Genomic DNA, 26,458 nt, shown 5'->3' with positions numbered 1-26,458 from the left:
ACTGAGTTGCTGCTCTCACGTTACCCCTTCCCCGTTGTTCAAAAAACCACCGCCAAGCCCTTGCGGTAATAGCGCACTCCCAGCAGTGCCAGTCAGATTCTCCCCCTTCCCTCCTACAGTTTTGTTCTCCTCTTGCTTCAGCCAGACCAGATGAGGAGGAAGGAGGCTTGCTGCAGTTCAGCGACGGCATTTCTGCCCTCCTATTCCTGGTCTTAGCAGCACTTTGCATATTAATTTCGGTTGCCTTTCCTAGGGGGAGCTGCATGCAACAAGTGGCAGGTGTTTTGTGTGTGATTACAGAGCAGGTGAGTGGAAAGAGACAAGAAACGCCGACTTACTTCACCGAACCGTGAGGTGCTTTTGCTGTGCTTTCAACAGAAGTACTAGTTGGTGCCCGGAGGCCCTGCCTCAGATCCCACGTCACCAAGCAGGTTCCCTGGGAAACGGCAGCTGTCTTGGTGCATTTCTGTTCAGGGTTTGGGAAGAGCTCGCTCCTGCAAGGCTGCGGGCAGAAAAGGTGGTTATGCAGAACCAGAAGGCTGCCTTTATCAGTTGTGCCATTTTGGTAAGAATTCGTTTAGCACCTTTGCCGAGAACTTGAGTTTCCTTAATCTACATACAGAGCTTCTCGCTATAGCTCTATTAATTACCAGGTCATGTTATTGCTGTGATAAATGCGTACAGAATCACAAGGCCTCTCCATACTGCAGCAGCAGTATGTTGTACCCAGAATTGCCACCCAATTCAAAGTGTACCTTATCTTCTGCAGCTTTACAGACGGGAGGAGCTGCCTACGCCCTGCTGCCAGTTGCACTGCAGCCAAATCCCCTGTGTCTTAGATCCCAACACCTCCAAGTTCAGAAAATGTGGATCAGAAAACGTGGAAGCAATCCCGATGAGTACTGTAAAGCTTAAGCCCTTTGCAAAGCAGTATGGGTTGTTGTACTGTCCCAGGCCCATTTGTATTTCATCCCTCTAACTCTCTCTTACCTGCAATGTAGTTACAATGTTTTATACAAAAAACAGACAACAGAACAAGATTGGGAGGTACCTGTGTACTGCAGCACCTGCCCGTGCTCATGTACTGATTACTGCTGCCAGGAGAAGCAAACAGTAAGGGAGGAAGGGTGTTCTGTTTTTACAAAACATGCTTATTTTTGTAGTGCAAGGTGAGCATAAAGATATTCTGCACTTTAGAGCTCTGGAAAAAAGATGTTATTTTAGTAACAGATTAATAAAGTATTTTAATATTAAAGTCTGGTTGGACTAGGCTGTTGTCACAACGCTTTGCTGCTGGCAGCAAAATAAGCAGCGCTCACAGCTCGGTTCCTGGAGCGGCAAGTTACAGGAGCTGTTAGGCAGCGCACATCCTGGCTCCCTCAGCACTGTAGGACTTTGAAGCAGCAAGTCCAGCTCTAGCAGCCAAAAAAAAAAACTTAATTCATCACTCATACATCGTGCCTGATGTCAGGGCGAGGTAAGCATCCTTCCCCACCCCCTAATTAAAGCTTCTTCATCTTAAAATGGCATTAGAGTGACGAAGCAGATGGAGCTACGCTGTTGTTGCATCATTACAGTGCTGAAGGGTTGGCCCACACTTGTTGCAGAGCAGATGCATGCTGTACTGTGCACAGGCTCCACAACAGGAATTTGGGCCCTTGCTCTATTACCCCCAAAGCCATCGCTTTCAAAGCTATGAAGCAGACAAAGTAAAGCTAAAGTAATGCCAAGTCAAAGGAGCACAGAAAGTAAGCACTGAAAATAGTGTTTATTCGCAGCAGTGCTTGTGTTGTACAAGTGAACTCAGCCCTGCTGTCCCCCCTCCCATCCCAACCCCAGGTGCTGACTTCGAGTCAGCAGCAGTTTTAGGTAAGCAGTAATATTTCTATCCACGCTCGTTACCAGATTATTCTCGAGGCTGAGGTGATTACTGAAGTGGTTCAAGCTACTGACCCTAAATGGGATGAGCTACTTACAGGTACATGACAACACTATCTCAGTGCACCTGAGAGCGGAGGTACATCAGTATTACCTAGCTGCCGTAGGGTAAGTGCAATTCCAACACCCCACATTTCAACAAAAGCAAAAGTATTTATAGAAAACCTTTGAGAACTTGAGTTTAATAAACCAGGGAACTTCAGCTTGCACTTCACATTTGTACAAAACCATACAGAAACCACCTGCCAGAGACGTATGAGCTAGCTAGCAAAAAAAAACAAACAAAAATGGTCCTCAGCAAGAGCATGTACAGCTTTCATGGGGGAAAAAAACAAACAGAGCTAATATCATCCATGACACTTAAAAATAATTCCAATGTCTTTTACAAATACACAATATAAAAAACAGGTCAACTCGAACAGAACATCAACTGAATACATATATATGTATATTTGTGTATATACATATACACACAAATGTATAGAAACTCTCCCAATACTAAAATAGGCCATTGTGGTGAAGTTACTAGCATTTGCCATTTAACTCTTAATGGAAGGAGATGAATGTCCGTGCGTGTGAGTGTTTTGGTGGAACATGGGTTTGTCGTCAGAGAGAATGACTGCAATCACAATCTGAACTTCTGACCAGTGGAGCTCGACCAGGTTATCGCTAGGCTTTCACATTGCGTCTCGTTCGTTAATGAAAGAGAAATATTTGTAAAGTATTCAGGAAAAAAATGACGTGGCATCCAACCTGTACAGGAAGTATTTCCCCCCTCATTACCCTCAATATGAGGAATCACATAATGCCATTTTACCAGAACATAGTATAGCTCTTTGCTCTTAAAAACAGAGGAAAACGGATTTGTACCATCTTACACTGATCTTAATGAATGCAGTAGTCCAGAACAGTATTTACACGTGATTGTGACTGGCGTTCTCTCCTTGCTAGCATAAGGACACAACATGGCTTCCATAAAGGCATTTCACATTTTACCAGACCAGCTGATCGCAGGCTTTTCGCTCACTTGTTCAGTAGCATCTTGGCAAAGTCAGCATTGGACATCTTTTTCGGCTCCTCAGCAGGTTCAGATGAAGTTGCTGGTGAATTCTGGACCATCCCGTTCTCGGCCTTAGCCACAGGATTACTCTGGCGCTGCAACGCACGAGGCATCATCGACAGCTGCGTCCTTCCCTTCCCTCGCCTGGAGAGGGCAAAGTGACATTTATGAATATCCCAATGCTCTTCGAACATACTGCTCTAGCTTAGGAAAAGAAAAAGGGCTTTGTTCACTAAAACGAACACCCCTTTAAATATTATTCTTGTCATTTGTTTCAGTAGTAAGTAGTGCGAAGCTTTCAGCAGACGACCTTTGAAACAGCACACCTAAGTCCTGACAGAAAACAACCGCCCAACAGCCCTCAGAAATTGAAGCTCTGTGTTTTTATCTACAGAGCACGTACAATGCAACGCCAACTGTAAGCAGCAGGAGCACTTGGAAGGAAAAAAGAACAGCTTCAGTCCAACACCACTGTACATACTCAAGTCACTACAAACCTGTTCCTATCGGTAATGTATGGAGAAATCTGCTTTTCCTCAGCAATCCATCGGTTCAAATTTTTTTGATTGAGGACCTTTCAGATCTTCCCTCATCTTCTGGACGATGCTCCCTACATTGTAGCCTACAAATAATCCCAGTGTTTGCTTTTTAAGCAGTGGGAAACTCTTGCTAATACTTACGCTCCATAAATCTGCCGTGGTGCCGCAAACTGTGAGGCTCTGCCTGCCTCAGGTTTGTCTGGCAGCTTTCGGAGGGGCGGGTTACTGATCGCCACCTTGATGACGTGATCCTTAATTGTCAGGCCATCCATTTTCAGCACAGCCTGCGAGGCCTGAGCTTCGTTTTCATATTCCACATAGGCCAGGCCCTAAATAAGGGAAGAGGTAACCTAGTTTTTAGTCATTCTCTCTCTGCGTGACAGTCTCTTATTTAACAAGCACCCATTTATTGCAAAATGGAACTAACAAACCCTGTCAGAGAGGTGTCTCATTTCACACTGGCAAATCCATTACTGCAGCAGGTGTTATGCACAATAGCATGAAGAAACTGAAGATAAAGGAGGATGGGGATCAGTTATACCAGGTGAACCCCAGCCAGCCAGCTAGTTTAGAAACAAGCGTTCTTTGCAGACCTACTGATGCCTCTTTTTACTATACTGAAAATGCTGCAGGTATCTTTTCCTCCATCCTTTTTATATCACATGTTTTTCTTATGTAATTTAATAAGTATTTCAGAAAAAAATTCTTTCCCCTCCTATTTCTTATTTGTTGGCACAAAGACACACCAGGTTACATAAATCCACATATTTCTACAAGTTTTAATGCAAAGCCAGTTTGGCAACAATAATCAAGTCATTTGCTTTAAGTTACAAAACCTATTTTTTATATCCAAATCTCATGAAGAGTTTCCTGCTGAAGGATTTCATTGAAGTTACCAGTGCGTTAAAGGACGCCTACCTTGGGTTTTCCTGCTCGGTTGGTGACCAGCCTAATGTCTTTCACGTTCCCATGTGCTTTACACACATCTTCCAGCTCTTCCTTAGTGCAGGAAAACGGCAAGCCAGATATAAACAGTTTGTGTTTCTCCAGTGTGGTGCTATACCTGAACACCTGAACAAATAAAAAAGGCTGTTAGTTCTCAAGCCAGTCAGAAACAAAGAGGATTTCAACCTATTATAAAGCACTCAACCTTCTGAGTGAAAAGGTGAGATTAACAAAAAAAACACCCACACCATGAAAAAGCCATTAATAATATCTTGAAAGATATTTGCATATAAACACAGTCATCCACCAAGGATGTGCGAGGAATTCTTAAAGTGAAGTTTTTAAACGTTATCTCTGTTTCACAATGAAGAGAACCACTGATATATCCATCTTCTTGCTCAAGCGTCACTATTTGAATACAGAGTTTTTCTGCATATAACCCAATAAAGTAGAAAAGCACCGATTATAGAACTTATATCGGGTACAGACCATTAACTACGCCAAACTAATACAACATGAATTTGTTAGATGCAGGAACTCAGGAAGCGACACGTCCTGAAAGCTTTCCAATGCAGTCCCACTGTTCAACCCGCTTCTTGAGTGAGTAAAAATTTACCTTAAAGTCCGGATTCTTGTTCTTGTCAACACAAGGAGAAACAAACATCGGTCTTCCCTCCACAACTTTACGATCCAACCCAAGAGCTTGGAGAGCAGATTTCTCATCCTTGAATTCTACGTAGCAATAGCCCCGGAATGTCCCCTTGTTACTGAATACCGGACGGATCTGCTCTACCTCCCCGCAGCTCTCAAAAAGCTCTTTCAGTTTCACTTCGGGTTCTGCCATGTTATAGGAAAGGTTGCTGACAAAGACGGTAACGTTATCTTTACTGCTGTCGTGCAAAACTTTGGGGATGTCTTTTCGACTGGTAGATGCCTTTTGCTTTTGGTTTGCTGGACGATCTGGCTTTTCAGGTCCACTTCTTCCAAAGAGCCCAGTTTCTAACTCCATGTCTTCTTCTAGAAGTAAGCCATCACCGTCTCCCTTGTGTCTCTTGCTGGGCTGCTCTGCTGAGTAAGGAAATTGAAAGCCTTACTAGAACAGTTACACCATTTCATTTCATTCACGACTCAAATTAGACTGCTCTTCGCTACCACCATGGAATCATGAAATGGCAAATAGGAATGAAATGAAAAACACAATGACAGCTTAAAGGCAATAAAGACCTCCCCCAGGTTCTTAATAACGAGAAACAGATTACTTGACCAAGACAGCAAGGATTAAAATGGAAGCACTGACAATATTTGGTTTTGTCAGTTACAACTACTGACTCATGCTCTCTTTGTCTAATAGGATCTTTATTAGAAAATAAAAAACCTAAAAGCTCCCCATACTCCCAGTGGCAGCAATCTCAAAATCTTCTGGTACCACCTTCCAAGAGACTACTATAATACCGAATAACCAAATTTAGATTCCTCATGCTTCAGCATCATTTGATGAGTCCGGAAAATTAATTGAAAAGAAAAAAATCACAATATTTCTCTGAAATAAGAAATCTACAAAAAAACCTCTAGAAGTTCTTTTAGGCACATACTTCTGCTAGCAAAAAAACACTTCATCTTGCTTTCATTTTGCAAATACAATGAAGGCCTCTTGGGAGAAAAAGGCCCTGAAAAAAAACAGCAGCTCTGAAGACAGCGAGGGCACTTCATCTGCCTCTAACTGCAGGCAAGCACCTGGTAACCCCTGGTGCCAGAGGACTGACGCTTTTTTTTTTTTACCTTCTTCTTCTCGTCCCCATTCACCTTCATCATCATCATCTGCTTTGCGTTTGTCTCCAATTCTATTTTTTTTAGCCTTTTTGGAAGCTTTCTTTTCTGCCCGAGCCTGCTTTCGTTGCTCAGCTTTCTCCTCCTCCTGCTTTGCCAGAGCAGCTTCTTTCTCAGCAACCTAAGAACACGAGATTCTTATTTCAGTGACTGCATGCTGCAGGGCATTCTCATGCACTGTTTCTACAGTACTGAACCTGGAGGGTTTTCTCCTAAGCTATATAAACACAAAACTAATGGAATCACCATTTAAAGCGCATGTCAATTATTTGCTCTTACAGCTTTCCTAGAGCACTCCTGTTACTCTTTTAGCATCCAAGTATCAAAAGGTGAAACATAAAAAAGCATTAAAGAAATTAAATTATACTTTTAAACTAAAATCAATAGTTCCGAAGCTTTAAGATGATTTAGGCTTATCTGCACAAACCAGCATTAGAAATTTGACATTCAAGGTTGATCTTAAAATAGGTATTTCCTATAAAATGCTTATAGTTCACAAAGTTCTGACCTTTGCTCTTTGTTCATTAACTCGTGCTAATCTGTTTTCTGTTTTCTGCACAGCTGCATCCCAGTCTTCTAACGTTCCTAGAGGGTTAAGAAATAAAAGCCTTGTATTTTGCCTTCCCATAGTTTGGAAATACAATTCTAGGAAAAAAAAGACTCAGTGAAGTCATAGACCTTACTCTTACTATTAGCCATTATACACGAACATTTAATATAAATTAAATGAATGGCCTTCAAAGAAAACAAAATCCAAGCAAAACAAAACCCTCTTTTTATCATACAATGCCCTCAAAAGGCATGGAAAAAACAAATTTCAGCAGGCTCTAAACCAGGCCTGAAAAGGTGAAGAAAAGAAAATAAAGATCTGCTTGCATATGCTACAGTAGTCAAAAGAAAATGAGCCTGCGCCAGAAGACAAAATACTGGATCAAAGCTCACTCTGTACTAAGGACAGTGAAATGAAACTAGACTGTAAAATGAAACGACTTGCAGTTCGCTACCTTCTATCCTCTCCAGCGTGAGCAGCACCTCGCAGACATGCTCTGGATAGTCACTTGTGCACTGCACGGCTCGATGCAAGGCCTTCCTGCAGTGCTGAGTATCACCATGGGCTCTACAGCAGGGAAAACACAGCAGTAAGCAGCCAATCCCCCACATCACAATTACAAAGCAGTACGGTTAATGTTCTATACAAACACTTTTCCTCTATCCGTAGCTAGCTCACACTAGGCTTTGTTGCTGTATTATTTCTGAAATATTACACAGACCTGCACTAAGAACCTCAAAGGCAGATTATGAACTCCTAAGGAACGTACCAACACTGAGCATATCAGCCTTGTGTCACACAGATGAGGACACTTACATTAACTCTCTCACCCAGCCAAGCTCTCACCTTTCCAGGTTGTAATACTCCAGCCACATGTTCGCGTATTTGGCATTCCCTTTAGTCATAATGTTGTCCCAGAGCTCCCTGGCCTTCTGCATGTTGTTGCATAAGCGGGCCTGTAAAGCAGCACTCGGCACACTCAGTACAGTTCAGGATTATTTGTTCCAACACCACCATCCCCTGGCATCCCCACCGCTTCTTCCCTCCCCCACACAACTCCAAAGCTTATGCATGCAAACCCAGAGGACAGAAGTGAACACCTAATGTACTCCTGTCACTGAGTAACACCTCCCATGCCCACCCGTTGCATCAATCTTGGTTTCTAGCTCCCACAGACGCTTCGTTTTGGTCATTAGAAGGCATTTGAGACAATTGCTTTTGAACTTTTCCTTCTGTCATTATTCATTATTGGACCTACTGTGGCAGTTCAACACACAGCTCTCAGTCTAAAACAATTACTTCATTTCTGTTACTAAACGGGAAAGGGTGGAGAATGGGGAAAGTGGATTAAGAACCTGAGGGAAGTTCACCTGATCTCATTGTAGAGAGGTCCGTGGGTACACGAGACAACTGACTTACTAAAACTGCTCTAGCATAGTCTGAATCACACCTGAAGCGCCTACTTCTCCCTCCAGGAGCACACAGAAAGTGAGAAGTAATTAATTCAAATTCAGGGCCAACTTTGGTCAGAATAATTACAAGATTTGAGACTTTGGCAAGCCATCCCATGCATCATACCCAGAGAAGTTATAGCACAAAAGTGATCTTATCCAGGTTCATACGAGCCTGGGGCAAAGGAAGGTTGAGAAATCATCATGGCACCAGCACGCTGATACCTGTACTAGTTTGAAACTAGTCGGTATAGGCAGCACTAAATTAGGTAGAATTCAAAGCAATTTCGAGGCATAAGTACTCAGTTCCATGTCACTGTGGCCAGCCAGCTGCCCAAGTTACTCCCACGTCTGTACCACACCGCAGTGACAGCAGTATAGACACGCTAACAGTCCTCACAACCTTCCCTAAGAGAATGCTGTCTCTCCTGAGATGTTTTGCTTCGAGCCTGAAGCTATGCTATGTGCTTGACCAGCCCAGACGCAGAAGAAGAAAGATTTACTCCTTGAAGTTACAGACAAAATGCCGAAGTACAAGAGCACTGCCTCCTGTGTGGCTGGAATGTCTGAAGAGACATTTCCCCTACTCTAGCAATTAAAATACAGCAGATAGAAACATCACCTCAACTCTTGCCCAGTTCTGCATGATGGTGCAGGACGGATCTCCACTTTCACTAAAGCCTGGGAATAAAAATAAAGTACTATTTGTGAATGGCTCTTGGAAACAGGGCGTTTATTAAACAAGTTTCAGATCACAGGTGAAGCATTCATCTTTTTCTAAAATGTCTGAGACTCCTGAAGTTAAACATTATACGGAAAACTGCTCTTGTGAAAAAGTTACTCTGAACAAGACAAAGCAATGCACAGGACGATTTCACTTACGCTCTTCGACTTCTTGTTTCAAATACTCCACAGCACGTGCGAATGCAGATCGCAGCTCTTCTAATTCTTTACTTGAGTCTTCAAAAAAGAGAAAGGAAACGAAAATTATTATTTCAAGGTGGTTCTGTCTACTAAAGCTTCTTTACTCACACCCCCGATGTTTTTATGTCAGGGGGAAATAAAGCTTGCTACTTCAGTAAAACTCACTACATGCATACCAAAACAAAAAAAAAACCACAAACAACCACCACCACCAAGTACCTAAAATATAAAACAGGTCGTTTTTGACAGCACGATCTATTTTTTCAGCAAAGAGCTACTCTAAAACAAATACGTTCTTTTATTTTATACACACTGACAGGCAAGAAAGTAGTATTTGTGAAGAATATGAAAGTAGTGTTGATTGTATTTTATTTTTTAGTTAAAGTAACACCGCTGTTTCAGACATACGCATAAAATTTACATATTTATTCAAACATCTCGTATGTACCTTGTGTAAAATCCACTCTTCTTCTTAGGTAATCAAGATATGCCTGCCAGATTTCTACGTAGTCCGTTGCCTGAATAAAGCCTGCATTCAGAGCCTTTTCAAACATTTCTGAAAGAAACAGGAGTGGGTAAAAACCCATAGAAATATGTATTTGCTTTTCAATTCCTGACAAAATTAGCAAGCTACAGCATACAGGGCAAAGAAAACACAAGAAGCCCTAAATATAGTAAACTGGTTAAGGAATTCAACGTAAAAGCCCGTTTAATTCAGCAACATTCAAGCAAAGTTGAAATAAAGAGCTTGCTCAGAAGTGAAGCTGCTCAACCCTAACAGCTGTGCCCTAGAAGCACGCTACTGTAAATTTCATCAGCTTTAAGACTGCTGTAGAAGGGTTACACCAAATCCTGCAGGTCGCCACTTGTCACACATCATTCATAGTGCCACAAGAAGCAGTTCTGTAAAGAAGTTTTGCTGAGATAGTATTTCTTTACCAGAAATAATGCAGTGGTCAACTCCGTGCCTCTCCATTGCCAGAAGATAGCGAATCCAGAGCCCAACCGTCCAGGGACAGTTCCTAACAGCGCGGTCGTGAGCAGACAAGACCAATTCTTTCACTCTCAGCTGCCGGTCCTGAAACAATCATACCAAGTTTTAAGTACCTTGGAGCCAGAGAGCCCAAGACAAATTCTGCAGAGAAAATACACAGCTGGGGGAAAAACTGAGCAAACGTTCGCTTGATCAATAAATACACCACTGAAAACAGGACAAAACAAAAGGTGAAGCAGAAATCAGCTTCCGGAGAATTTAAAGACAAAGCGACAGGATTGAGAGAACACTTACCGGTTATTTATCAACCACTAAGGTATTAAAACAAAAAAGACAAACAACAACAAAAACGGAAAATAGAAACCCAAAAGCTTTTCTGTTTGCCTTACCAAATATTGATTGTAGCGTGCCCAAAGATCTGGTACAAGGCAGTTCTCAGCCAAAGCCCTCTCATAGATCAACTGAATGCGAGCTGGATCACCTGCTTTCATTTCAAAATCGATGTAAGCTTGGTACTCCGCTAGCTTTGGAGTCTCAGCACCCAGCTATAAAACAAATAGGAACAGGAAAAATAAAAATCTGCTCAACAAAGCATGATTCAAACAGCCCAACTGTCACTCCGGGTAGGTCTCAGGCAAAATTTCAAATACGAGCTTGGCCTCTAAATATCAACAGCTTCAAAAGTTTCCAGTACATCTGATTACGAAGTGCCTTGCGTACTGCTCACAGCTGCCGGTCAGCTAACCATGCTCAAGGGAGCTCCCTTATCTCAGAGGCTAGAGAAAAAAATCACCACAAACCAAATAATTCTTATTTTTACAGGAAGATGAAAGTAACAGCATTACCAGTGCCTCTTCATATGGTTTACACTTCTCCAATTGCTGGAGAGCTTTTTTGTAGTTCTTAATTATTGTTTCTGGTATCGGCTCTTCTGACCATTCCTCGTATTCAGCATATGAGGCCTCCATATCTGTTAAAACAGACACGAAAGCCCATCACTAACACACTCAATGGACTAAATAATAAGTATGCAGCTCATGTTTGATTCTAATACAGGCATTTCTGTTTGTGTTTACATCTTAACTGTTATACTACTACACCTTTAAAGTGTTTGGATGCTTTATCTTATATAGTGTAATCTGAACACAAGCTCAGGACAAGTTATTTTAGAGCTAATGATTTTGCTTCAGAAAAACAAGAGTCCCAAGATCTTCCAAGAAGAAACCAACCCAGATTCTTTCAATACATAAACGAACAAGTCAAAGAACTGTGCTTAGCTTTCTCCTATAAGGAGACAATGAAGCAAGAAAAGGGACTCAAGGAGTTTAAAGCATGAACCTGATATGGCAGGACTAACAGCCCAGCTGTCAGCATGTATTTATTTACCTACCAACCAAGCTTCTCGTACAGTGAGCTTCACAGCTGAATTCCTAGCTCCGATGGTCATGTTTCATGACAATTATCTGTACTTTAAATGGCCTAAATGATCGCAAATTATGCGCCGAAGAAACAGATAAACCGAGTTTCAATTAATATTTCTGAATAAAAGGGAAACGCTCATCATTCAAGGGACCCCAAAGGCAGGCAAATGTAACCGAGTAAGGAACGTTCAAATATCCCAGCTGCAATTTGTGGGGCTCTACCAGAGGAATGATCACAACTAATGCCATGCTGTAACACAGTTTCTTCATGCCACCTCCCCAAGTGCAAAGGCTCTCACCTAACAGCGGGATCCCCAGCTGGCGCCTGAACAGCGTGTGGATCCTCTCAAGCTGGCTGCAGAGCATCTGCTGCTGCTCGGGTGACGGAACGCTGCCAGGAGCTGGCTACAAACAAAAGGATTGAAATGTCATCAGTTCCCTCAAGCCTGAGCTGAGGAACACGAGGGGGTATTGTTTATGGGCTGGGGATCTGGGCTCCGAATGACTACGCGAGCCTTGACAAACAGACGTAGCCAACTTGCATTTCAGGTGGCTGCTGTGAAAGCTAAAACTCGGAAACCGCTGGGCTTTGAAGTTGGTTGAATGTAAAAAACGTTCCTCAGTGAAAGCTGACACATACATCGGGAAATCAAAACCTGGGGATAAACAAACAGCGTGCGACCACGCCATTTCACAAACCCACTGGGCTGCCAGAGAGGTTTTCAATAAATCCCTGCTGCTCGCACAGATGATTTAAAACCTCCAGATTCCTTTCCGTTTATTACTGGAAGGGTGTTCTCCCGTTACTCCTGTGTTAAGGCACTTCACTACTGATTAACTTCCATGTCTTAGGTAGTAAGCTGGAAGGAAATGGAAACATTCACGTTCTGGGCATCTTGTAAAGGTATCTTTTGCATACATCAAGCCTGCATGTTCCAGGGGTAATACACTAGAACCCATAAGTTGCAAAAAGGGTGAAACAATGAATGAGCTCAATGCTGAAGTGGAAGACAGCCTAGATATGTAAACACGATCGATTATGGGCAAAAGCATTTACTGGAAAGAATAATAATGCTAATAATGAAGCTGCTTAATAGTAAAGCTAGTTGGTTTAACATTATTCTTGTCAGTTCAAGCTAAAGCATCGAAATTGTGCTTCCAGATGTGAGATTATGATCTTATTTAAGCCCAGACTCATTATTACACCAAGAAATGCAGAGAACGTCTTTCCCAGACCACAGGGCCAGTTTCTACAGGTGAGAAGTAACAGCTGAGCGACACCACAGCCTCTTCCCTCAGCAGCTGATGAAGGGGCAGCACGAGATGACTTCAGAAGCAACACCACAGCTTTTTACTTGCAGCAGCCCAGGGGACTGGCCTTACCTGCGCTGTTTCCAGGATGGCATTCTCAAACTCGCGGTACGCTTCCCACAGAGCCGTTCCTTTTGTCACGTGCAGCCCAACCGCGGTTAACGCTCTCTCAAATATTGAGCGAACCTTCTCGATTCCTCCTTCCTGCCCGATGCCGCCGATTGAGTACTGGGCATACTCTAGCCAAATTTCAGGACCTAAACAAAGTTAGGAGAAACAGATGAGCTAACGACCTTGAAAACCAAAAAGGGATCTCTGCTCCCCAAACACCTAACATTTGCAGCATTAAGTAGACCAGGACACAATTTTCTTTACCACTTTATATAGTAAAGAAAAAATTATTTCAGTCTATGCTCTTGGTTCGATACCAACAGCTACAGTTTGTCTTCTGAAAGAAGTCACTCTCGTGGTCCTTACTGACAGCAGATCCAGAGGGCACCTCCTCTCAGTTCCTCACCTTCCTGCTCCTTCTTCCTGAACCAACACCCGGCAGTGCCAGCTATGCTAATGCTGGGACATTTTACATGAATTTTCTGGAAGAGATTCCCCTCTGATGATACCAGTCCTTCTCTGCTTCCAACACCACGTTTTCAGCACCTTGCCACAACACCCAAGGAGCACGCAGCGACCCAGTGCTCTGAGTTGCCATACGGCTGCAGGCAACTCCTGACAGAGACAAGCCACCATGTGCTCCCCTCGCTTTAACAAGGGCGATCGGAGCTTGCTACTGCAGCACGGAGAGGTTCTGCCACGTCAGAGCATTTCAGGAACGCCATCTCCAAGACAGCAACTACGAGCTGTTTTAAGAGCTGTCACATAACGGAAATGACAACAAAGACAGCGCTAACCAACACAGAAGGTAAGGGCAGAAGCGAGCATCTCAACGGCATTCTTTCTCCTCAAAAAAAAGAGATGGAGAACGTATCGTGGGTAACACACAAAGCATTCCTTAACTAAGCACAATACTTGCTGCTTGTAGATATTAGAAAAGCGCAAAAAATGCGTTTAAATTTTTTTTATAATGTTAGCTTAGACTATCTCAGACTGCAGTGGCACTTAAAGCATTGCCTTTAAGCAGCCTATAACTCTAACACTTCAGCACAAAGTAAGGATCACTCCACACTAACATTTTTGACGCAATTTCAGCATTAGAACGAAAGATATTTTCCCAGAAAAAGAAAGCCATAATCTGAACAATACATTTTATAGCACGTATTAAGAACTTACAGATGTAGTCTTTCACGGCTCTCTCAAACAGCTCGTAAACTTTCTCTCGCTCCGAGTTTTCAGAAGCCATTTTTATCTCATCCTTCAACCAGTCCAGCCAAATTTCTGAAACCAACGAGTTTAGAACCCATCACTAAGAGCTCAAAAAATGATTTAAATTGTTTGTTCAAGTTTCTGGAGTTTCTAGTAGCAGACTTAAAAACACAGAGAGGGACAATGGGGGAAAAGAAAGCAACTTCAGCCACCACAATTAATTTGAATGAAAAGCTTGGCACAGACCTCTCCAACTGGGTACTAAACAAGCACATTTCTATTTAAAGAAAGCTGAAGTTGCAAGCAGCAATTTGTTGGTAGCTTGCACAGAGGATCGGTGTGCACCAGTAACCAAAGAGCCATCATGTGGCACACCTTCCCTCCCATTTTACAGGAAACAGTAAACAGCTCTAGAGGCTACAAGTTTCCACACGCATAAAAGGAAACTTCCCCTTGCCAAGGCTAAAAGTACACTGGCAGAACAGCCCCTGTGGTATTTACATTGCCTCTGGGTTTATTATGAATAAAAAGAAATACATGCTTTAAGGGCTACCCACAACTTCTGCCAACACAGTATTTTTTGCTGCTTGCCTGTAAAATTTAATTTTTGGCAGCAGTTTGTCTGGGCTCTGAGTCACGCTCGCTGACTAAACGACTGGAGCCATTTCTGTGCTGCCACCCCCCAGCTGCACGTTACCAGCCCTACACCAAAGGGCTGCACAGGCAAACCTGTCTGCCCCGAGCTACGGCAAGTCCCGTTCCGAACTGGAGCACCAGGACACGTAAAACATCCCCTCCCACCAGTTCCACCCTACAGCAGCAGCCTCTGGCAGGGCGCAGGACAGCTGCAAGCACCAAAAACTCGAGTTCCTGCACGACTTACTGCTCCACACTCCCCAGAGACAGAGCTCAATGCTGGCTATTAAGACCAGCTGCATGCAGAGCTTAGATCTGTTCTTTTAGACCTCAGACTGGAGTCTGAAAGCTAGCACAAACATGTTTTACTACTGAAACAAGGGCATTTCACACTGGTGATCCCTGACCAGCACCAGCTGCAAGCAGAGAAGACGCTCCATACCTTCAGTCAGCGGAAAGAGCTCGCTCATCTTCTGACGAGCTCTTCGCAGCTTCACCAGCTCTCCCTCCTGCCGGAGCAGCTTTATCAGGTCCAGGTGGCAGTTATAGTCAAAAGCATTGATAGAAAGCTTTAAAGAAAATAAAAAGGGATTTTTTAAGGCACGATAAAGCAATAGACATACAAAAAACAGAGAACGTTTAGCATAACACCAAACACCCTTTTGCAGCACGTCAATCTGATGAGGACATCAATTCATTCACCCAGTCCAACACCCTCCTCCCAGCACACAGTTGCCCAGTGCTGCCCACAGGACGCTTTCAGGCCACGGACATTTATAAAAAAAACACTTCAAACTTAACTGAGCTTTAAAGCTCTGACAGAAAGCCGACTTAGAGCTCTAAAGCCTGCTCAGCAGCGTGGGCGCTGAAACCCGGAGCGCGGCAGAAAATTGCTCGGGCGTTGTAAGTTAGGAAGGACCACCCCCCGTGATAAACCTGAGGCGCTTTGGGTGTCCCGAAATCAGCGAAAAACAAACGGACTGGCCCCAAAGCCTCCTCAGCGAGCGCCGCCTGCCCGCTGGGGCTCTCCCCGTGTCCCCCCCCCAGCCCCGCACCACACCGGGGACCCCCGGGACGCCCTCAACACCCACCGGGACCCGCCGGGAGAGCGCGGCTGAGGCCGGGGACGCCCCGAGGGAGCCCACAGCAACCGCGAGGGGGTCTCTCGGGTCCCTGCGGCCGGGGTCCCCTCCCCTCCCCTCACGGCTCAGCCCCGGGCCGCCCCCGCCTCACCTGCTCCTCCAGCCGCTGGATCTCGGCCTCGTTCTCCTTCTCCTCATCCTCGCCGTCCCCCGACGAGTCCGAATCGCCCTCATCCTCCGAGTCGCCGCCCGACTCCGGGTCCGGGTCCGCCCCCGGCGGCGGCAACCGCCGCTTCTCCGCCGCCTCCTCCTCCTCCTCAGCCGCTGCCGCCGCCGCCTCGGCTCCCGCCGCCGCCATCTTATGCAGCTCCCCTCGCCGCCCGCCGCGCTCCGCCACCCGCCGGGGCTGGCCGCGCCGCGCCTGCCTCAGAGCAGCGCACAGCCGCCGGTCAGCCGCCGTGAGGAGGGAGCCGTGCAGCCTCCCGCACCGTTCCCGGATTCTCACCGCTCCGCGGCCGCCGTGCGTTGAGCGGCGCCGGGTTCTGCCCCTCGGCGGCTCGACCGGGGAGCAGGCGGCGCCGCGGGCAGCTCGGGGCCTCGCTGCAGAGGGGTCCTGCGAGGCGGGCCGGGCACGACGCCGCCAGACGCAAGATGGCGGCGCTGGGGAGGGCGGGGGCGGCGCTGCTGCGGAGCGGGCGCGGGGCGGCGGGGCCGGCGCTGGGCTACCACAAAAATGTGAGGGGCCGGGGAGGGTCGGGGGAGGGTTCTGTACCTCGAGTGCCGTGTTTAGTTTTGGGCCCGTTACTACCAGAAGGATATCGGGGCCCTGGAGCGTGCCCAGAGCAGGGCTGGTGCAGGGCCTGGCGCACAAGTCCTGTGAGGAGCGGCTGAGGGAGCTGGGGGTGTTGGGGCTGGGGGAAAGGAGGCTCCGGGCAGATCTTATTGCCCTTTACAGCTACCTGAAAGGAAGGTGTGGGGTGCTGGGGGTCGGTCTCTTCTCACAGTGATAGGACCAGAGGGAATGGCCTCAGGTTGTGCCAGGGGAGGCTCAGGTGGGAAATAAGAAAACATTTCTCCTCAGAAAGAGCAGTCAGGCATTGGGACGGGTTGCCCAGGGAGGTGGTGGCGTCACTGTCCCCGGGGGTGTTCAAGGAGAGGTCGGACGTGGTGCCTGGGGACATGGTTCAGTGGGGGACATTGGGGGTAGGCGGGCAGTTGGACCAGGTAGGTGATCTGGGAGGTTTCTTCCAACCTTTGTGACTCTGTGCCGGTGGTGGCTGTTGGTGACGCGCTGCTCTGCCCTGCCCCGCCAGGTGGTGGACCACTACGAGAACCCCCGCAACGTCGGCTCCCTCGACCGCAACGCCAAGAACGTGGGCACCGGCCTGGTGGGCGCCCCGGCCTGCGGCGACGTCATGAAGCTGCAGGTGAGGGGACCTCGGGGTTTCTGCTGGCACAGGGGGAGCATGGTAGGGATGCTGGCACAGGGGGAGCGTGGGGACGCTGCGAGGCCCACGCCTGCTGCTGTCTCCCTCCTCTCATCTGCGGCAGTGACGCAGCTTGCCCCTGTCAGCACGTTCAGATCTTAAAACGTCCCCTGGAGCCTGGGCGGGGCTTGTCCCTGCTGTCCTGGGCTTTGCCTCGTGGAGCTGAGCCCTCCCGTGCAGCACCTCCCGTATTCTTCCAGGTCGAAGTGGACGAGAACGGCAGGATTGTTGAAGCCCGCTTCAAGACTTTCGGCTGTGGATCAGCGATTGCTTCCAGTTCACTGGCAACGGAGTGGGTTAAAGGGAAGACGGTAAGGGGTTGGAAGTGGCCGGGGTTGGAAGTGGCACAGTGGAAAGTATTTAAATATTTAAGCTGACTGTTGGGACTGTGGAGGAAACAGTCCCTGCAGTGACGCTGGCACGCTTTGGTTCGTTACCACCATTGCTCTGTCTGAGACAGTCGTTAAATTTGTTACTTGTTAGGTACAGAAGAAAGCAGGTAACGTTGAGAGGCTTTTCTCACGTTAGCGTGCTGTCAGCATCTTTTACTGCCCCTGGCAGTTTGAGGTATTTTTCCGTGTCAATCCGGTTGGCTCTGGAGCTTTAAAGCACGCTTGTGGTGAATGCCTTCGTGGTGTGTGTGCGTGCGTGAGGTGACTGCTGACCACACATTTACTGCGTTTCAGGTTGACGAAGCGTTAAAAATCAAGAACACGGATATTGCGAAAGAACTTTGCCTTCCTCCGGTCAAACTGCACTGCTCGAGTAAGTAAAGGGCTGACCTGTGAAAGTTCAAACACGTTTATACTTGAGAGCGAGGCTCCTGGAAGTAGCGCAGAAGCTTCTGCGTGTTCTCCAAATAAAGTTTCTGCACGTGGTGCAGCAAAGATTGGCCTGCAAGAGAACCTCGCTTACGTTCAGACTTTGGTTAAGAATTTTCACATCAATTCCATCTTTTGGTGTCTACGTAGCTCAGAAAATTAGAAATGAGAAGGTTTATATTCTGACACTGTAAGGCACCACGCTCCCAAATTTTGCTAACTGCAGTGACGGTTGCTGCTGGCTGCTCCTGCTTTTAATGCCACTTTTGTTGTAAATGTCATGTTCTTCTTGAAGTATTTGTAAAAAATAAAAAAAAAATCTGTTTTTTTTTTTTCTAGTGCTGGCAGAGGATGCCATCAAGGCTGCCTTGGCCGACTACAAGTTGAAGCAGCACCCGAAGAAAGAAGAGTCGGAGCAGAAAGCCAACTAATCCCTGCAGGGACTGCGGAGGTTGTCCTCGTTCCAGTTCAACTTGCCGTGCAATTACTCTAGCTATTAGTAGAATCCTGCGCACTACTAACGAAGCTGTAAGATACGCACAACTCCACGCACAACCTCTCACTGTTCTTGTGTGTACAGCCTCTCGTAGCGCTGGAAGGACTGGAGTTGGGTATTTCAGTGGCCCGTGTCCTGTCCTAACTGGCCTGAAATGTTGAGAGGGAAGGGACTGTTTGGCTGCAGGGAGCTCCAGCGGCCTCTCTGAGAAGAGCAAACCCTGCTGTTGAGGACTGGAAGGGCTGCACTTTGGGGGAAGATGGATGGTTTTGCCTAATGTTTTTCAGAGTTTAGTGGGAAACGTTGCCTCGGTCTTAATGTTTCTGTAAGAAGCGCAGCTCGGTTTGCGTGTCGGTGCAGTACACAAATTTTGGGTGGTTTGTCTGCGGACTGCAGCTGTGTCGGAGTTTTATTTCGCAACCTGCGACCTCTCGCACGCTGTCCCCTGCTTGGGGCTGCTCTCTGGGCGGTGCTGGGGTGCCTCGGCGGGCGCTAGAGGGCACTGACCGCGAGGGGAGCGCGGAGCTCCGGAACAACCCTCGCAGGGCTTCTTCCTGCTCGTGCCCTCCCGGCAGAGGAGCGGGGTTAATTTGGGAGCGTCCGTTCAAAAAACGCTCCGTTAAGAGGGATTAAATGCACCCCGAGGCTCTGAACGCAGGCCGCGAGTAGCGGAGCTGTTTGCCGAAGCCCCAGGGGGAAGCTCCCCGGAAGGTTGGGGGCTCCGGCTGTGCCCCCTGCGTCGCCCCCTCCGCCCCACGCTTCGCAGCTGGCAGCAGAGTTCTTGGCACCGGGTCGAGGGAGGAAGGGGATCCTTGGGATGTGCTGCAAGAGGTGGTTCGGGGGGTGATTTCGTGGCAGTTCGTTGCCTGCTGAGGTGGCAGGGGGCTCGCTTCTTCTCTTCAGTCGCGGAAGGAAACTCAAACCCACGGCCTGGCAGACACCTCGCGAGTGCCTTGCTGTGCAGCGTGCGGCCAGGCTGCTCGGGTGGCTTTGCTGGAGGTTGCAGAGAGAGCGTGGGCGACGCTCACCTCAAGGATTTGCGCGCCAAGCACCTGAGCTGGCTCCCTGGAAGCTTGGGGCACGCCAGCACGTGAAAATTAAATGTTTTGTGGCGGCACAGCGTGCGTGACCCTGCCCGCCAGGCCGCCGCGCTCCCCCCGTGCCTTCTGCTGATTGCCGTTTTTTCACGGGAGCGTCGCTGTGGATTTTCCAAAACCAAAAGGAAACGCGCCTGAAAGCTTTGCCCGCTCTTGTCGTTTCTTATCCCCCTCTGCACTCCACCTGGCTTTACCGTGTCTGGACGTGGAAAGTTCCTCAGCTGCATTAAAAACAGCGCCTTTGGAAGTAAGCGCCTCGTTCTGGTCTCTGTCTGCGACTTCATTAGCGCCCTAAATGCAAAGCAGGGAGCGAGTTCTTGCTGCCGTGGGCTACTGCTGGCGAAAGCTGCGGCTTCCGCGGCACCTCGGCTCAGCACCACCCGGGTGCTGCGCGCGGGGCTCCCTTCCCCGGCCCCGTGGCCTTGCTGCCGGGAGAAAGCGGCCGGGGAGCGGGTCGGCGTCCCTGTTTTGGGGAGCCCCCGGGCTCCCCGCAGCTAAGCGGTTGCAGGGACACCCGAGGTGCAGGGATTGGGGGGCTGCAGCTGTGGGGGCGCACAGCTGGGGGTCACAGGGGCGTGGGGACGTGGGGATAGCGGGGACGCGTCGTCTTCTGGGTAGGGAAACCTCTCGCCCTCGTGTTTGACTCCATGTTGTGGGGCGCTGCGAGGGACGGAGGCGCCCCAGCTGCGGCGGGGACGGCACCGCCGCGCTCTGCCTGCCCTGCTGCGGGTCGGGACGCGCGGCACGGCGGCGGGCACGCGAGCGTGCCTTGAAGCGAGGCGCTGTGACGCCAGGGCACCAGCCCGCCTGCGGCCTCCCCGCGGGCAGGAGCTGCTGCGGGCCGCGAGATAACGGGTTCCGAGAAGGCCGCGCGCCGGCGAGCAGATTTTTGCCGGCGATAACCGCGTCCCCGCTGGCCCCCGGGGTGTCACCAGCCTGCGGGGGCTGCGGCTCCGCGAAGGGTTCCTCTGTAGGGTGCTGAACACAAACGCTTTGCTGTCCGCTCCAGTGCGGGGGGCTCCCCGCGGAGCAGGCGCCTCCCGGCCCGTCCCGGCCCCGGGGACAGGGTCCTGGTGTCCCAGCCAGTCCCCGAGCAGGGAAGGACGGCACTGAGCGCGCGGGGAGCCCGCTCCGCCAGCCTCAGAAACACACAGGAGAGGAAACGTGCGTAGGAAATGTCTTTATTAATAGCCGAGGGGGTTAAGAAAGTAAGGCAAAACTCTCCAGCTCCGCTCCGAGCTCCGTTCCCTGTGCTTTGCAAGGGGGCTGTGACATTCAGGGCATAAAAACAAGGACGGGGTCACTGTCACCAAGTCCTCCTCCCTCCTGCTGGCCAGGCACTGTTGGCTTAGGCTTTCCTTCTTTTTCTTGGTGGAGACCTCACCAAAACACCTCCGGGGGGGGGGCAAGGCACCCCTCCGGTTACCACCAGGCACCGCAGGTGGTGGGCGAAGCCGGCCGGGAGTGGTGTGTGCCCCCCGTCCCGAGGGCTGGGACGGCCCCAGACCCCTGCAGAAGGTCCCAGCGACCGCCAAACCCTTCACCGGGCGCCTGGGGTCGTGGCTCATCCTGGCGGGCGCAGGCACGGGCCGGCGGGCCCCGAGGGAGAGGAGGGAGCGGGGCTTCATCGGGGCTTCGGCGAGCCTCCGCGTACGGGTGGCGAGCGGGACCGGGCGGGAGCCCGGCTCTGAGTCCGTGGCGAGCGAGCCGGCGGCACGGGCACGGCTCCTCCGGCGCCAGCTCCCTGCGTTGGCCCCGCTAGATGCCGGGGGGGCCGTCCTGGGGCACCCCGGGGGCCTCCTCCGTGCCCCCCGCACCCGGCGCCGCTCCTGCAGCATCTTGATTTTGGGGAGGGGGCTCGGCGGGATGCTCGCCGCCTGCCGGCTCGCTTCCTTCCACCTCCTTTTCTTCCTCCTCCTCCTCCTCCTCCTTCTTCTCGTGCTCCCCCCGGGCACTGGCCCCGTTGGCCAGGGGCGTTTTGGGGGGGGATTTGAGGCTCTGGGCGGCGGCGAGGATATCAGCCTGCAGCTGCCGGCTGCAGTCCAGGGGCTCCTCAGCGCCGGGGTCCGGAGCCTTCTCGGGCACCTCGCTGAAAGCCCGGGTCCCCCCCGCCTTGTCCCGCTGGTCCACGTACTTCTTTTTGGGGAAGGACGAGGGGTAGTAGGCGGAGGCCTTGTGCTTCTGCCTCACGATGACGGCGGCGCAGATGATGAAGAGCAGGACGAAGGCCAGCGAGCCCACCACCACCACCAGCAGCATGTACTCCTTGAAGAAGTCCACCAGCCCGTCCAGGACGTTGCCCGGCGCCGAGCTGTTGGTGACGGCTGTCCCTGCCGCGTCCCCCACCGTGGGGCCGGGCCCCGGCGTCACGGGGCGGGCGGGCGGCGCGGCCGAGACCTCGTCGCCGTCCCCGCTGCCGCCGGCGTCGGGCAGCACCGCGGCGTGCCGGGGCGCCGCTGCGTGCGCCAGGGCCACCGCCAGCAGCAGCAGGAGCTGCCACGCCGCCATCGCCCCGGGACTCGTGCTGCAGAAAGCAGGGGGGAGAACGGCAAAAATTAGAGCCTGACGGAGGAAAAAAAACAAAAATAAATCCCAAATTCTGCCCCGAGCAAAGCCCCCGATGAGCCCACCCTGAGCTGGGCACCCGGCGCCGTCCACAGCGCAGAGGGCCAAGCGTGTGCCTTGCTGCTCCCACACACGGTTATTCACCCGGGTAAAATTCTTTAAGAAAAGCAAAAAAATCAGCGTTGGTTTCCTCGTCCCGCTGACGGCGAGGCCGAGCAGGGGTTTGTGTTTGTTTTGCAACGCCGCGCTGTAAAAATAGCTGGAAACCGGCTGGCTGGGATTGCTCAAGTCCTGGGGACGCTGCGAGCGTGGCGAGGTGACCGGGGCAAGAGCCAAGAGCTGGCTTCCACCAACGGTCGCTTGGCCCATTCGAAAATTCCTGAAAATTGAGGTTTCCAGTGGAAACTCTGACACAAGACGGAGCTGCGGAGGGGCCGGCCCCCGGCGTGAGCGGCGTTTCCCAACGCTCGCCCCGGCTGCAAACCGTTCCCGGCTGGAGCTGGCTATAAATAGGCTGGCGGCTGGAGCTCGCCACGGGGCCACCACGAGTGCCGGGACACGGAGCAGCCCCACGGGGACCCCTAGACCTTCTCCCCCTCTCTCCTTACACCCCCAAATCCCAACCAGCCCCCCAGTTACCCCCCCCCAAAAAGCCAGCAGCGCCGCAGCCGCAGGACTTGGCTGGCGGACACGCTCCCGCTGCAGAAATCTGGTTTGCATTAGGGCAGAGCGAGCACGGGGCGCGAGGCGGCCCCCGGCCCCGGCTGAGCAGCCTGGCCGCCATCCCCCCGGGCCCCCGGTGGGCATTTGGGGGACGTGGTTTGGGGTCCGGGGCTTGCTCCTTCGTCCCTCTGCCGCCTTCGCCCCGTGGAGGGGCCCCTGGGGGAAGGCGGCGGCGTTGAGGCGCCGTTAGCGAGCGGAGCCGACGCGCAGCCGCTGCCCCGGCCGTGGTGGCAACGAGCAAAGCCCAAATGGATGCCGAGGCCATCCCCACGGCCATCCCCATGGCCATCCCCAGCCCCCTGTCCCCCCCGTCCCCATCCCCGCCATGCGGCCCCATTCCTGGCTTAGCCTGGCCCAGCAAACCCAGCTCCGCTTTCCTCCACGCAGGAAATTCCAGGTTTGATGTTGTGCAGGCGCGGCATCCTCCGAAGCGTGCACGCACGCTTGTGGCTGCATCCCCGTCCCGCCGAGCCCTCACCGCGGCACCCGAGCCGTGCCAAAAAGTCAGGGTTTGAGCAGAAAAAGGTGGGGGGGGGGTGGAAAAGAGCCATGGAGTGCAGGAAAGCGGGAGTTTTGGGGAGAGCGGGCCCCACGCCACGTGCCCGGAGCGAAGAGTGGGGCTTGGGGAGCTCACCTCGCCGGGAGGGTGACGGCAGGACGGGTCTGTCCCACGCACCTCGCCTCTCGCCCCTTTCTGCTGCCTGCCTGGATGGAGCCCTCGTCCCTCTCCCTCCTCCTCCTCCTCCTTCTTTCTCTCCTCCTCCTCCTCCTCCTCCTGCGCCGCAGCCCGGAGCTCACTGGCTGCGAGCGCCGCGGACCAGCTTGTTCTCATTAGGGCCGCTTTGGGGAGGGAGCAGGGGAGGCCGGCGAGGGGCAGGCGGCCCCCAGACCCACCACGGCCCCCTCCAAGGGGGGACAGCCCACAGCTGGGGGCCTCTCAGCATGATGGGGCGCCCCTCTGCATCCCTGCATCCCCACACCCCTTTTTGGGGTGCAGGAGCAGAAAGAGGGGGCAAGGGGAGGGCTTTGTTGCGAGGGCTGGAGGTAAAAGCGTGGCTCCTGCAGAGCCGTGTGTAGCCCCACAACGCAAGGCCCAGCCCCAGCTCCTGGGCCCCAGCACCCCAGCCCGGGGCCAAATCCTGTCCCTGTGCCCAGCTCTGCAAACCCAAACCCCGCCGCAGTGCGGGCTGGTGGGGCGCAGCCACCCCGTCCTGCAAGGCAAGGTCACGCATCTGCCCCGGGAGCAAAAGGGACCCAAAACCCACGTGGGGGCTCTGCCCATCTGCCCCATCGATCCGTCTATTGATCCATCGATTGATGGATCCATCCACCCATCCACCCATCCATCCATCCATCCATCCACCCATCCATCCATCCATCCATCCATCCATCCACCCATCCATCCATCCATCCATCCTTCCATCCATCCATCATCCACCCAGCCATTTCCCCATCCACCCGCCCACCCCAGAGCCCTAGAGGTAGGGACAGGGATGAGGATGGGGACAGGGACAGGGATGAGGTGAGGGATGGGGAGGGTTTGGGGCTTCGTTCCCCAGCACTTTAAGGGCTCACGACGTGGCATGGGGGCAAACAGGGCTTGGGACCAACCCCCCCCCTTGGTTTTAGGAGCCCGTTTCCTAAACCCATGGCCTGGAAAAGCTCCTGCACAAGGAACTCATTCTTGGGGTGCAGCAGCGGTGGGGAAAATCACCCCTGTGGGTCCCCATATGGGGGCACGGGCTCTGGGGGGGGGGGATCACCCCGTCCCCCCGCCCTGGCCACGCTCCCCCCGCCGCCCGCGCTGTCTGGGCTGAAATTGCTCAAGACGCTGGCGGCCGCAGTGACCTCATCCCCTTGCTATTCGGCTCCGCGCCTCCCCGGGGACCCTGCCAGAATCCCCCCTAAAAAGCCAGGGCTTGGGGAGAGCGGGCTGGGGGTGAGGGCGGGCGTCCCTGTCCCCATCCCCGTCCCCGTCCCCGGTTCGTGTTTCACCCGGCGTCACCCGGCGCAGCCAGACCCCTCGCTCCCAGAAATAACGCGGCCGTCCGTCTGTCTGCAGCCGGCCAGCTGCTTGCAGCTGCCGGGATGGCTTTTCCCGGCCTTAAATTATCTTAAAAGCTTAGAGGGAAGCGGGGAGAGGAGCGGGGGGACGGAGCCGGGGCCCCTCCGAGCAGCTTGGAGGAGCGCCAGCGGCATCCAGCCCGGCCTCGCCACCATGACAGAGGGGTAACGGTGCCCGGGGAGTGGGGGATTAACAATTTTTGGGGGGGTAACGGCACCCATGGAGCACCAAAACGCCTTCCCCAGCTGTGGGAGACCCCCCAGGGACGGGTGGCAGGGCCACTGCCCCTCGTGTGATGTCTTGATGCTGGGGACATGTGGCCCTCATGGTCCTGGTCCCCTCAGCTCCTTGTCTGGGTCCGGGTCCGGGTCCAGGTCTGGGTCCCCGTCCCTGTCCCCGTCCCCGTCCCCGTCCCTGTCCCTGTCCCTGTCCCTGTCCCTGTCCCTGTCCCTGCCCAGCAGCGGGTGCCAGCACCCACCAGCCATTACGGAGCCGTTTTTGCCGCCGGGGAGGGACGCCTCAGCCCCTCGGCGCTGGGCAGGGCCGCGCCGCCCGGGCCCCGCTTTGTAATTTAGGGCAGATGAAAGGGGCTGGGGGGGGGGGAGCCCACAGGGCTCGGCTCCGCGGGGCGCGTGGCACAGCCAGCCTCCAACCCAAACCGGCAATTTGGGAAATTTCGGCCTCGCTCTGCCTGTAATTTGCTTTGCTGGGGCAGCAAAATGCCGGGGTTTGGGGGGGGGGGGGGGGGGGAGGAGGGCCTTATCCTGCAGGGCTGCACCTCAGCGTGCTCAGCGTCGTGTGTGGCACGGCACAGCCCCGTTCCCCGCACGGCCCCGTACCCTACAGGGCCCTGTCCCCCACACACGGCCCCGTACCCCGCAGGGCCCCGTTCCCCACCTGCCACCCTCTTGGGGCGGCCCAGAGCGAGCAGGGCCGCGCGTGCCGGCTTCCTGCAGATTCCTGGGCCGTGAGCTGGGCCGTGGCAGCCCGACAGGCCCCGCTGCCGACGCCAAATAGGGCGATCCCCGGCCGCCGGCAGCCGGTCCCGATCCCAATCCCAATCCTAATCCCACTCGGGAGGAAAGGCTCCTCGCCCAAAGCGAGGCACGCCGAGGAGCTCACTGAGGGGGCATCAGGGCGCCGCAGGACCCCCCCGCACCGCCCTCCTCTTCTGGGAGAGGGCTGGGGTGACAGGTCCTCGCGGTC

The 26,458-nt window shown here is 52.0% G+C and overlaps 3 protein-coding genes across 6 annotated transcripts; 1 reads left to right on the top strand and 2 right to left on the bottom strand.

Moving 5' to 3' along the window:
• Nucleotides 1-1,749: 1,749 nt before the first annotated feature.
• Nucleotides 1,750-16,489, bottom strand: SART3 (spliceosome associated factor 3, U4/U6 recycling protein). 2 transcript variants are annotated; one of them, XM_083804144.1, is made up of 19 exons: nt 16,150-16,489; nt 15,359-15,485; nt 14,248-14,352; nt 13,033-13,217; nt 11,949-12,054; nt 11,074-11,198; nt 10,618-10,773; nt 10,174-10,312; nt 9,683-9,790; nt 9,193-9,270; nt 8,933-8,991; nt 7,706-7,815; nt 7,314-7,426; nt 6,818-6,894; nt 6,262-6,430; nt 5,099-5,547; nt 4,456-4,608; nt 3,679-3,866; nt 1,750-3,142 (listed from the first exon to the last, which is right to left on the bottom strand). In XM_083804144.1, exons 1-19 carry the CDS (start codon nt 16,354-16,356, stop codon nt 2,962-2,964), a joined length of 2,835 nt encoding a protein of 944 aa, XP_083660270.1. In that variant the 5' UTR covers nt 16,357-16,489; the 3' UTR covers nt 1,750-2,961. The 2 variants fall into 2 exon arrangements, with proteins under 2 accessions (XP_083660270.1, XP_083660269.1); XM_083804143.1 differs by having other exon boundaries at nt 5,099-5,550; nt 16,150-16,411.
• An 89-nt stretch (nt 16,490-16,578) lies between these two features.
• ISCU (iron-sulfur cluster assembly enzyme) lies at nt 16,579-19,192 on the top strand. The gene is made up of 5 exons (XM_083804152.1): nt 16,579-16,733; nt 17,312-17,425; nt 17,686-17,796; nt 18,172-18,250; nt 18,646-19,192. Exons 1-5 carry the CDS (start codon nt 16,650-16,652, stop codon nt 18,735-18,737), a joined length of 480 nt encoding a protein of 159 aa, XP_083660278.1. The 5' UTR covers nt 16,579-16,649; the 3' UTR covers nt 18,738-19,192.
• A 1,872-nt stretch (nt 19,193-21,064) lies between these two features.
• Nucleotides 21,065-24,540, bottom strand: TMEM119 (transmembrane protein 119). Of its 3 annotated transcripts, none has more exons than XM_083804147.1 (2): nt 23,822-24,540; nt 21,065-22,461 (listed from the first exon to the last, which is right to left on the bottom strand). In XM_083804147.1, exons 1-2 carry the CDS (start codon nt 24,017-24,019, stop codon nt 21,658-21,660), a joined length of 1,002 nt encoding a protein of 333 aa, XP_083660273.1. In that variant the 5' UTR covers nt 24,020-24,540; the 3' UTR covers nt 21,065-21,657. The 3 variants fall into 3 exon arrangements, with proteins under 3 accessions (XP_083660273.1, XP_083660274.1, XP_083660275.1); XM_083804148.1 differs by having other exon boundaries at nt 21,065-22,423; nt 23,822-23,956; XM_083804149.1 differs by lacking the exon at nt 23,822-24,540 and adding an exon at nt 22,530-23,057 and having other exon boundaries at nt 21,065-22,423.
• Between the last annotated feature and the right edge of the window lie 1,918 nt (nt 24,541-26,458).

The sequence above is a fragment of the Anser anser genome (assembly GCF_964211835.1).
Source record: "Anser anser genome assembly, chromosome: 18".
Taxonomy (NCBI): domain Eukaryota; kingdom Metazoa; phylum Chordata; class Aves; order Anseriformes; family Anatidae; genus Anser; species Anser anser.
Note: the sequence above shows the minus strand (reverse complement) of the source record. Positions and strands in the feature narration are given on the sequence as shown.

Bases quoted from the DNA above. Each gene is read 5' to 3' on its own strand.
- SART3 (XM_083804143.1), bottom strand. From the start codon at position 16,356: ATGGCGGCGGCGGGAGCCGAGGCGGCGGCGGCAGCGGCTGAGGAGGAG. The intron at 9,791-10,173 runs GTAAAGAAATAC...TGTTTCTTTCAG, and splicing joins TGACCACTGCATTATTTCTG to AAATGTTTGAAAAGGCTCTG. The intron at 6,431-6,817 runs GTCAGAACTTTG...TCGTGTTCTTAG, and splicing joins TTAATGAACAAAGAGCAAAG to GTTGCTGAGAAAGAAGCTGC.
- ISCU (XM_083804152.1), top strand. From the start codon at position 16,650: ATGGCGGCGCTGGGGAGGGCGGGGGCGGCGCTGCTGCGGAGCGGGCGC. The intron at 16,734-17,311 runs GTGAGGGGCCGG...CTGCCCCGCCAG, and splicing joins CGCTGGGCTACCACAAAAAT to GTGGTGGACCACTACGAGAA. The intron at 18,251-18,645 runs GTAAGTAAAGGG...TTTTTTTTCTAG, and splicing joins GGTCAAACTGCACTGCTCGA to TGCTGGCAGAGGATGCCATC.
- TMEM119 (XM_083804147.1), bottom strand. From the start codon at position 24,019: ATGAGAACAAGCTGGTCCGCGGCGCTCGCAGCCAGTGAGCTCCGGGCT. The intron at 22,462-23,821 runs GTGAGCTCCCCA...TTCCTCCGTCAG, and splicing joins GCCGTCACCCTCCCGGCGAG to GCTCTAATTTTTGCCGTTCT.